The sequence below is a fragment of the Bactrocera tryoni genome, chromosome 2 (genome assembly GCF_016617805.1).
Source record: "Bactrocera tryoni isolate S06 chromosome 2, CSIRO_BtryS06_freeze2, whole genome shotgun sequence".
NCBI lineage: Eukaryota > Metazoa > Arthropoda > Insecta > Diptera > Tephritidae > Bactrocera > Bactrocera tryoni.
In genome coordinates this window covers 60,807,188-60,818,702 of record NC_052500.1, presented here as the reverse complement: position 1 = coordinate 60,818,702, position 11,515 = coordinate 60,807,188, and the positions used below count along the sequence as shown (strand labels likewise).

At 38.3% G+C, this 11,515-nt stretch overlaps 1 protein-coding gene across 1 annotated transcript; it reads right to left on the bottom strand.

The window, feature by feature from the left end:
* Window positions 1-770: 770 nt before the first annotated feature.
* LOC120768190 (mucin-5AC-like) lies at window positions 771-1,596 on the bottom strand. The gene has a single exon (XM_040094759.1). The coding sequence runs from the start codon at window positions 1,519-1,521 to the stop codon at window positions 892-894; it is 630 nt and encodes a 209-aa protein (XP_039950693.1). The 5' UTR covers window positions 1,522-1,596; the 3' UTR covers window positions 771-891.
* Window positions 1,597-11,515: the final 9,919 nt, after the last annotated feature.

The following is an 11,515-nucleotide window of genomic DNA, read 5'->3' as shown; positions in this document are numbered from 1 at the left end:
CTGTTTCTGAGTAATATTAAGATATACAGTGTGTGTGCATGTATTACCCACCACAAGTAGTAAAAGAGAGACGATAAAGAGCACACAAAATTATATGGAGACGTGATAAATTGCACATATGTATGTATATATGTGTAAACAATATACATAGATACAAGTATATATTTATTTGCCACAATTTTGTTGTGCTCATTCGCCATTGTTCCATAACGTAAGTAAATATTAAACAAGTGCGATAAGCGGCGCGGCTGCTAAGTATGTAATGTATAATTCTCAGAATGATTTAGTCAACGCTGGATTATTGTAAAAATCGCACACAGTGCTTTTTTTTGTATATTGAGAAAATATATATTTTATTATTTAATATGGTTCTCAACAATAAGGGAGCGCAACAGAGAACTGTTCAGGCATTTGGTGGAGCGTGTGCTCAGTTATAAGAGTATCGGAAATAAAGAAGAGAGAGAGCAACAAAGAGAGAGAGAGAGAGAAATTGTTCGCTAACAATGGGTGTCTCGTGTACGCGCGATCATGAAAAAGCTTGTGTAAGACTTGGTCAAACGTGCGCTCTTAGCTTGAAAGACTACAAGTAGCCTGTAATTAATACTCAACCCTTTGAGTGGAATTACTTTAATTTGCTCTAAATTATTACATATTCTGCGAGGTTTTATTGATGTTTACTCCAATTTATTTTATATTCAATTTCTAATCAGACATTTGTACTTACATACTTAGTTACATAGTTTACTTTATATATATTTGAGTAAAATACATACAAATTATATAAACATATGTATATATAATAAATAATCTGTACTTATATGTTTTACTAATATAAGAACTTTAGGGACTTGAATGCACATAGTAACTGTATAGTACACATACTTATTACCACTACTGTTTTCGTAGAATGTACAAAATAACGATTAACAAAAGTGCAGCTATTGCCATTACTCCAATACCAATATATATGTACAGTGTGTTACTTCTGGTTTCTGACTCCTCCAAACTTGTAGTATTTGCATTTGTGCTTGTTGTTGTAATTGTAGTAGCGGGTGTTGTAACATTTGTGGGTAAGGGTGTTGTTGTCGTTGTTGTTGCTGACTCTGTAGTTGTCGTTGTTGTCGACTGTGTTGTTGTTGGTGTTGTTGTTGGCATCTCAACCTTTGTTGTCGGTATTTCCTTTTCAATGAGCTCATCGTCTCCGTCATCCACTGGTGGGGGGACGGGTTCTCCCCCTATATGCTCTGACACACATTCTTCTCGATCCTCGTTGCGAAACCGATAGCCCTTTTTGCATTCACAAACTTGCGCTGACAATCGTACAGCGTGCTCAGGACAATTATCTGTATTGTCTGGGGCGCAATATTTGCGACCATTATAGAGCGCCTCATGCGTACCGGGACTACAAAAACAAATACCGCCTAGACATTTTGGAAATAGTGGCGCTTCTGTTGTTTGTGCTCTTGTTGTGCCGATGATTACGAATAAAAATACAATTGAAATTTGTATAATACGCAACATTGTTTTTCCTTATAATTTATTAATTAATTTTACATTCTTATAACTGTGAAACGCGTGAAGTGCACTCTTCGAAAGAGCGTATGCAACTGCCTTATGAAATATAAATACATTTTGTGAATATACTCGTGTGTGCAAGCTATAAAAATTGCAATGCAATGAGTGAGCGTATATAGTACATATGTATGTATATACATATATGTAAATAGAAATTCTTACTCTTTTTTTATTCTTTTCGCAAATTCTATATCTATACATATGCATGCATGTAGGACGGACTATGTATAGTGTTTAAGCTTCACTGGAAATTGATAAGCTTGGTTTTTATCGCCCATTTGAACGCAAAAGAGTATTGTGGCTTTGTTATGACTTCATATGTAGCAGAAGCAAGAGAAGGTCCAACGTGCAAGAGTGTACTGAGTAAGTTTGTTATACGCATGCTCGTTTCTCTTGCTTTGTTGAAACACAAAGCAAGCTCTGATCCTTAGTGGTAGTTAAATAATATTTATTGTGAGAGGTGTGTGTATTCTTGAAAAGAGGTAGTAGAAATACAAAGCATGAACAAAACAAATGAAATTTACAAATAAATATTTCAATCTGAAATTCGTACCCCATTTTCTCTTGCCAATTCAGATACAACATGCTTCGGTCAATGTTTCACTGATTTCATTAGTGCATTTGTTAACAATGCCAAATCAGGTAATCTTGGAACAACTGACACACCTTAAAATACTTTATGTGGCCGAGCTAACAATAGCGCGCCAGTCTTTCTTTTCACTATTTGGCGCCAATTCGAGCCACTAAGTTTAGAAAGGTCTTACTTTCAACGGAGTGGAATTCTTCCTCTTCCTCTGCTTCCATCGGCGGGTACTGAATCGAATACTTTGTGACAACATGACCTAGCCACAGCAGCTCCTGTCTTTAAAATCGCCGAACCATGTCAATATCGTCGTATATTTCTTACAGTTCATCGCTTCCCAAAGGGGGAATCATAATCTTCCATAAATCTTCCGCAAAACCTTTTTTCTCGAGCACTTCTAAGGCCGACATATATTATCCAAGATAGACGACATCAAAGTTATTATTCCAAATTCCTAAGATTCGCTTCTTTATTCATTCTTCTTGTCTGATAACTTGCTTGGTATCGAACCGCTTATAGTGGTCTTTTAAAATCGACTAATTTAATCTTGGCTGCAGTGAAGGGGTAAGCTTCGATAAAAGAGTCGAATTCACCAATTGTGACAACTTTGGCCTTTACCAAGTAGGTTCGCAGAGTGTCCATTGGCCATAAATTGTTCCATAAGCTTTGGTGTGTACCAGTGGATATATGTTTCGTTCACGAAAATGCGCCGAAACTTCTTCGGATTGCGCTTAAACAGTGTCACACTCTGATATGACCAACGCACGTCTTTTGAGATTACTACTTTATCAGCTATTTCGCGGTCCCTCAGTATACGGTCTGAAATATACGATTGTGAGCTTGACACATCAAAACGTGATATGCAACCACGCAATCGATTGAAGGTCGCCATGTAAATAAAAGACTGGCCGTGATGAGACCAAGTCAATCTTGCGATCGATCTTGCGCCAAAAGCCTTTTGCGGCAGCGCATGTACCGATGATGGCCCAGCGCTGGCAAAGCTCCTGTGAAGGCCAGTTATCTAGTAGTAGAACAAAAGAGGATACGGTAGCACTGACCCTGTCCCATTCAAACGATAGCGGTTCTGCTCTGCCATTTCCGATTCAACTATAGTCTGGTACTTATACCAGTATGCTATTGTCAACGAGGTTCGGTAGTCCTCGACAAATTCTGAACGCTCTGCTATCTGAGTGAATGGTCACTTCTCTGAAAGAAACTGCATTCCGGAGCAGTTGACCTGCTGCTCTCTAAAAGGCTGCATCCTCGACTTGGAAGACACTGCACCAACCTTCCCACCAAGATTTTGACTCATGCCTAAAGAGGCCCACAGCTCCTCTTCTCCAACGGCTTCTTTTCACCCAAACCTCCCTCTACGGTATGTGGACACAGAAGGAACCGCCAGAGTTCGGTTTGGCAGTTCCATGATCCAAATGATTCAGTATTTTAAGAATCAGATTCTTTGAGTCTGATAGCAACTTTCGCAGCCATACATCTTCCGACGATGGCTTCGTGCATAAAATGAAATATGGCGTTAAGTGACATGGTTGGAGTGGGTCTCAGTGCACCACACATGCTGATTACCGCCGCCGGTTGAACTCTCTTGAAATTCTTTCAGATTGTGGTTTTTTCTAGAACTCTTCACCATATAAAGACTCCATTGAACATAATGGGTTTGACTATGGTGTCCTAGAGCCAGAGGACCACTTTCGGTGAGAGACCCCACCTTTTGTCAATGGCTCAGTGAAAATGTTAGCTCGTGAAATTTTTCATCTAATCTAAAATTTTCCTGCTAAGGTGGCTCATTTAGTTGAAGAAAGGCGAACATCTCTAAAGGCAAGGAACACACCGGACCTTTTGCGGTTTGCCTTGTGCCCAATGAATATTATGTCTGGTCAATTACTGACTTTTGACCTGCGACCACCAAGTTGAGGCGAGTGTCTTTTCTTGCAAGCTCTCAGCAAGTAACCTAAAAACGGGTGGATTTATTTGCCGGTTTATTCGTTAGAGACCATTTGCCTTATGGCGAACAATGGCTCAAGAAGTAAGTAAATGTAACTACAAAGCTCATCTTAAAAATCACTTACATATGTATACACAACATAATCCAAGTGGGAAAAGGAACAAAGAAACACAAATAACTGTTACCGCTCGCTCAGCATACACCTTTAAAGCTACTTTTCATAAACTCAAAGCTATGTCTAAAGGTAAACAGCACATACATCCTTTTGAATAGCTGCCGAGACAGGAGCTTGCTTTTTCAAAGCGCTCAGACTCAAAGCAATGGCATCAGTCAGGTATATTCTCGGGCCATTTATTATTTTGCCCAAATGCTGGACATTAAATATTTAATAGCAAGCATTTTATTAGGTCAAAAGTTGCCTACCCAACTCCCACCAACAGCACACACCCATTCAAACGTGTACAAGAGATTTGTGCGAAGTGGAGCGCAGTCAGTTGTCGGACCAGCCCACAGTTACACAGCATACCCACAGCCCATTTGAGGGCGCTGAAAATTTATGTTTGCCTGACCTATTCTAATTTTTGGCTCACATGCATTGCTGTGCGCTGCGCATTGTTCTCGGCTTGTGTTTGCTATTAATTTGCCGTTAAACAAGGATAAATGGCCATGCTAAACTTAAGAAATATGGCAATAAGGCGGGTATGAGAAAACAAATGTGTCTACATTTGTTGGGTGCTGAGGTGTAGCAAATTAGGTCATAAACAAATGTAAATAGTGTGGAATGAGTCTTTTATAATAATAAGTATATTAATGAGAGATATGTGGTTATGTACGATATTAATCTTTACTGCGTTGCCATATCTCGCGAGTAAATTACATTAATTGAAAATTTTTGTACATAAAATAAGCCAAACAAATAAGGAAGGGCTAAGTTCGGGGTTAACCGAGCTTTTTATTTTCTTGCAACTTGACAGGATTAAGGCCAGGAAAATATATTGAGATGAGTAGGGTAAGTTTTGACTCGATTTTAGTAGAAAAACAGCTGGAATTTAAAATCAAGTTGTATTAGAACTAGGCGAGATTGTAGTCGATTTCGTTTGTTTTTGCACTGGAACATAGAAACATCACGGTAACTTTATATACCAATTTTAGTCGATATCGGTCGAGTAGGTTATAAGAAATGTTTTTCACCGAAATGTCAGGTACCACGGCCATTGTCTATTTTTTAACCCCGCCTTCTATAAAGTTCTCTCAAAATAATTAGACTTTTTTCTAGCTTCACAATAAATCTTTTATAAATTTTCTTTCCAGAGAAGTCTGTGAACAAAGACGAAAATCTAGCACTGGTGAATCGCAAAAATCGCTCCACTTCTGAAAGGGATGGTTACTGGTGATGAAAGAGGGTCAGTTTTTACAACGTTAATAGAAAATGGTCGTGTTGGAATCAAGGTGAGAAGGCGCAAACGGTGGCGCAGCCAGCTTGGCAGAGAATCATGTACTTTGAGCTACCCTTCTACGGCCAAACACCTCATTTTGTCCTCTACTGTCAAACATTCGGCCTTGTAAAGAAAGTAGTCGACCAGAAGCGGCCAGCTTTGGGCAATGGGAAAGGAATTGTGTTCTATAAGGACAACACCAGACCACACAATCGATAGTGACTCGCCAGAAGTTTCGGGAGCTTGGTTGGGAAGATTTTTATAGTTCGGACCTGGCATCAAGTGAAAAATTCGTCGTAAGAAAAACTTGTGAAAATAGCTGTCCCAATTTTTTGCCAATAGGAACGAAGGGATCCTATGACAGACTCACTGTGAAATTACCTTCAAAATAACAACAAGTTATCGAACAAAACTGTGCATATTCGACTTAAGCAGGAATATTCTATGCTAAATGCTTACTATGCTAAATGAAACCTTCAGTTTATTGCAAATATAATGAAGTTGTTTTACTAGACTTTATGTTTTATGTATGTTATGTTATGTTTTACTAGACTTTATGTTTTATGTATGTATATAGATGTAAGTATTTGATTCTCAGCGATTACCTCTTTGCGGTGGCTACGTTTCTTCGCAGTCTGTAAACAGGCTGCGGTTGGATCTGCACAATGACGTCAATCAGGCATTTTGTTAAAACTTTCAGTGATTTGTAACTTTCAGTTTTGTTCATTAAATATTTATTTCTTCACCTTCAAAAGGCGTCGTTCTTCTGTTGTTCTATTTGAGTTGTTTGCAATCAATAATTGCGCAGTAAATGATCAGTATGACGAGCTGAGTCGGTTTAGCCATGTCCATCTGTCTGCATGCACGTAAACCAGTCCCTCAAGTTTTGAGATTTCGATTTGAAATTGTGCACACTTTAATTTTTGTTCATGAAGCTTCTCAGAACCTCTGTTATTGGACCAGTATAGGATATAACAGAAACAGCGGCTACGTTGGCTAGGTCTTATCATCCGAATGGATGAAAACGCAAGAGCTCTGGAAGTATTCGACGCAGTACCCACCGGGGAAGTAGAGGAGAGGAAGACCTCCACTCCGTTGGAGAGATCAGGTGTAGAAGAAACTGGCTACACTTGGTATCTCGAATTGGCGCCAAATTTCGAAAAGACGAAATGACTGGCTATAACCGCGTAAGCGGTGTCTACTTCAATAAAGAAGAAGGAAAATAAGAAGAAGATAGGATATAAATTGCATACAAAGTGATCGAAAACAATTAAGGAATTGCTAAGTTCCGGTGCAACCGAACATGTTATACTCCTATAACTTGAAAAAATCAAAGCCAGAGTAAAGTCAACCGGATGTTTGAAAATCCTGATATTAGTTATATAGGGGCTAGGCCAAGTTTTCGCTCAAATTTATCTATTTTAGTCACAAAGATACATTGTTATGTGTATGACACGCTCTCTCATTTTCATTGAGATAATTCAGATATTGGCCGATATATGCGGTACAAAATAACCCGGAAGTTCGAAAATCTTTATTTTAAGTAAATAGGGGAGCATTAGTCCGATTCAATGCGTTTTTGACATACAGACAAACCATTGTAAGAGACGGACTACTCCTTAATTTCAGTTATATATACCACACATTGACCGATATTTTCGATCAAAGGTCAACTAAAGGTATCGGGGTCTAAATATTCGGTACCTAGGAGCCTGAACAGTTTTTTGGAAATCGGTTTGTCGTCCCTTTATAGTCCTTATCTGCATACCAAGTTTCATTAAGATATCTCAATTTTTATTAAAGTTACAGCTTGCACGAACGGACGGACGGATATACAGAGAGTCAACCGGATTTCAATTCCTCTTGTCATCCTGATCATTTATATATAAATATATATAACCCTAAATCTATCTCGATTAGTTTTAGGTGATATATACAACCGTTAGATGAACAAAACTATACTACTCTGTAGCAATTGGTTGCAAGAGATATGACATGAGAGCTCGGCATCTCTCGCGAGTCCGTTCTTGCTCGACGCGTTCCGAAGAAACTGAATTTTTTCAAGAAGAGTTCCGTAAACATGTCTCTTTAGACATCCTTGATCGGGCGAATTCTGATCCTATATCCATGGAGGGTAGAATTGATTTATTTAATGCGGAATTCAATGTGACCGTATTGAAGCGTTTGCGAGAGTACATCCATCGAAAACGGCCGGAATTGTGAAAGAGCAATTCATGGATTTTACTCGATGATAATACACCAACGAATCGAGTCACGAATGTGACCGAATTTACAGTCAAAAACATAACGAATACCATCGACCAACCACCGCATTCTCCAGATTTTTTCGTGTTCTCCATACTGAAATTTCCTCTCCGTGGAGCCCGTTCTCAGTCGATCAAAGAGATAAAAAAAGAGCTGTTCGCCTTTCTACAAAGTGCTTATGAAAAGTGTTTAGAAGACTGGAAGAATAAATCTTAATTCTACTTTAGGGTTGTTTGTATCAATTAACGAAGCTAGAAAAAAACAAGAAAAAAATTTCCCGTAGTCGTTGCCGTGGGCAAATCGTTAGCCGGTTATGCTTTCACGTTTAATTTCATATCTAGTTGCTATAAGAAATGCACCTGTGTTTGAAGGGTTTCTTGCAATCGAATTAACTTTGTTTCCTTGTTTTGAAATGAAAAATGGGTAAGAAAATTTTGGTTGAATAATCTGTTAGACACGATTAAAGTTCTTTTCAAGCAATCTTATTATTTTGCCTAACTTCTTCAGCTTTATTTAATCCAAAAGCTGTTTTAAAGGTTGCATTGCCATACAACGTTGTCTGCTGTTTATAATCCAAAGGGACCCCACTTCAACCACTCGAGCACGAGGTGACAGAAATCCTTGTAATCGGCTTAATGTTACAGACTTTGTCGCAAACAAATTCAAATTTAAATAAACACATGTATATCTAGGTGGCAACAAATTGTGCATGTCTGGCAATTTGTATGAATAAATATGTGCATGTGTGTGCTCTATCTGCTGTCACTATCCGGCATAAGTGGGGTCACACAATTCTTACCTAATAAAAAGCCAATACATTTGTTTAAGCTCAAAATAGCAGCCTCCTCCTTCTCGCTATCCTTTCGCATTCATTTCATAAACAATAAAATCTACATTTATTGCTAAAGCAACTTTACGCTGTATGTAGGTATGTATATATGTATATGTGTGTAGGTAAATAGTGACTGAATTTAAAATGCGTATGCCCAAATATTGAAGTTGAAAATCGTGTGCGAATATTTGATAATGCCAATGTCCTGCCAAAGTGGTCTGCTGCGCTGTTGATATTTGACTTTGGTAGCGAAAAAGGATTTGAAGCATTGCGAGGAGCGCAAAAAAAGGGTCGATAACCGGACTACAAGCAGAAAAAAACAACAAAATTGTGCAAAAAACTATGTGAGTTTTGCGCCACAATAGACACAAGCTTTGATAATGTCAGCATTACACACGCTATACACATACACATACACCAATACATTCAAACATATACCAATACATTCACACACACATGCTTTATGGCACGCTCATCAAGCGTGGATTGCCAGCGCGTTGTAAAACTCGCCCTTTGGCTCATCCACCGCAATTCTATGTGGAAGAATATGTGGGTGCTGCCATCCGAAAGCCAATTACATGCGCTCACACATACTTATATTTGTTAGCGCATATGTAGGCTTGACGTTTGGAAGCTGCACTTATAGTTGTGTAATTTTCACCAGGGTTTTGCTTTACTTCTTGCAATACTCAACTATAAAATGATTGCAAACAAAAAAAATGACGTAAGGAAGGTTTAAGTTCGGCTCTAACCAAATATTTGAAAGGGTTTAGACCATTTGTAGACTGATTTCATATTCAGCGCTAAGCCAAACCATGATTAAGAAAATAATATACAAGTAATATAGAACTAAACCATTGAATATATTAGCCTACATATTTAGATGGTCGAAAGACAGCTGAAAAATCACTATATAGTGTAAATTTCGCTGGAGAAAGTCACTGAGCAGTTAACATTTGTTCTTGGTTTTAAACTGAAGTATACTCATTTTCATTCAATTGTATTAAGTTAAGGGGGTATTCCCTTTCTAGAAGCATGAATTTCAGGTAATTTTTAAAGTGTCGTAAAAAAGGCAATATATATTTTTACTAACCCTTTTTTTAATTGATATTTGTTAATTTTAGAAGAGTACAAAAAAAATTGAAAACTAAAAAAGTAAAAAATTTCAAAAAATATGAGCTGACGAAGTGGGGGGTCTCTAAAAATTTCCACGTGACCATACCCATGATTTTAACCCTCCTAGTTATCTAAAACCAAAAAAAAAAGATTATTAATCTAGAATAATGACGCAATGACCAGAACTACGGAAAGTGGGAAACAATTTTTTTCACAAAATGGCGACTGTCTGAAAAAAAAGTTTTTTTGGATCACTTTTTCTGACTATTTCGAATTTTTTAAAAATAATAAAAAACAAGTAAGGAAGGGCTAAGTTCGGGTGTCACCGAACATTTTATACTCTCGCATGGTAAAGTGATAATCGAGATTTCATTATTCGTCATTTAAATATTTTTCAAATACCGTATTTTTGTAAAGTTTTATTCCGCTATCATCATTGGTTCCTAATGTTTATACTCGTATTATACAGAGAAGGCATCAGATGGAATTCAAAATAGCTTTATATTAGAAGAAGGCGTGGTTGTGAACCGATTTCACCCATATTTCGTACATGTCATCAGGGTGTTAAGAAAACATTATATACCGAATTTCATTGAAATCGGTCTAGTAGTTCCTGAGATATGGTTCTTGGTCCATAAGTGGGCGGCGCCAAGCCCATTTTCAATTTTTAAAAAAGCCTGGATGCAGCTTCCTTCTGCCACTTCTTCCGTAAAATTTAGTGTTTCTGACGTTTTTTATGAGTCGGTTAACGCACTTTTAGTGATTTTCAACATAACCTTTGTATGGGAGGTGGGCGTGGTTATTATCCGATTTCTTCCATTTTTGAACTGTACATGGAAATGCCTGAAGGAAACGGCTCTGTAGAGTTTGGTTGACATAGCTATAGTAGTTTCCGAGATATGTACAAAAAACTTAGTAGGGGGCGGGGCCACGCCCACTTTTCCAAAACAATCGGGTCCAAATATGCCCCTCCCTAATGCGATCCTTTGTGCTAAATTTCACTTTAATATCTTTATTTATGGCTTAGTTATGACACTTTATAGGTTTTCGGTTTCCGCCATTTTGTGGGCGTGGCAGTGGGTCGATTTGGCCCATCTTCGAACTTAACCTTCTTATGGAGCCAAGGAATACGTGTACCAAGTTTCATCATGATATCTCAATTTTTACTCAAGTTACAGCTTGCACGGACGGACAAACAGACGGACGGACGGACGGACAGACGGACGGACAGACGGACGGACAGACAGACATCCGGATTTCGACTCTACTCGTCGCCCTGATCACTTTGGTATATATAACCCTATATCTGACTCTTTTAGTTTTAGGACTTACAAACAACCGTTATGTGAACAAAACTATAATACTCTCGTTAGCAACATTGTTGCGAGAGTATAAAAATTTGGGGATGGGGCTAGTTATAAGGAAGACGTCAACAGGTGCTACTTCGGACTAAGTAGGCAATTGAGAAGTAAAGTCCTCTCTCGACGAACAAAAACAAAACACTAAAAGTCACTTATTATTCCCGTCCAGCTATATGGTGCAGAGGCATGGTTTTCGAGAGAAAATTTCTGCGAAAGATTTATAGTCCTTTGCGCGTTAGCCACGGCGAATACCGCATTCGATGGAACGATGAGCTGTACGAGATATATGACGACATTGACATAGTTCAGCGAATTAAAAGACAGCGGCTACGCTGGCTAGGTCATGTCGTCCGAATGGACGAAAACACTCCGGCTCTGAAAGTACAC

Excerpts from the sequence above, each read along its gene's own strand:
- LOC120768190 (XM_040094759.1), bottom strand. The coding sequence starts at position 1,521 with ATGTTGCGTATTATACAAATTTCAATTGTATTTTTATTCGTAATCATC.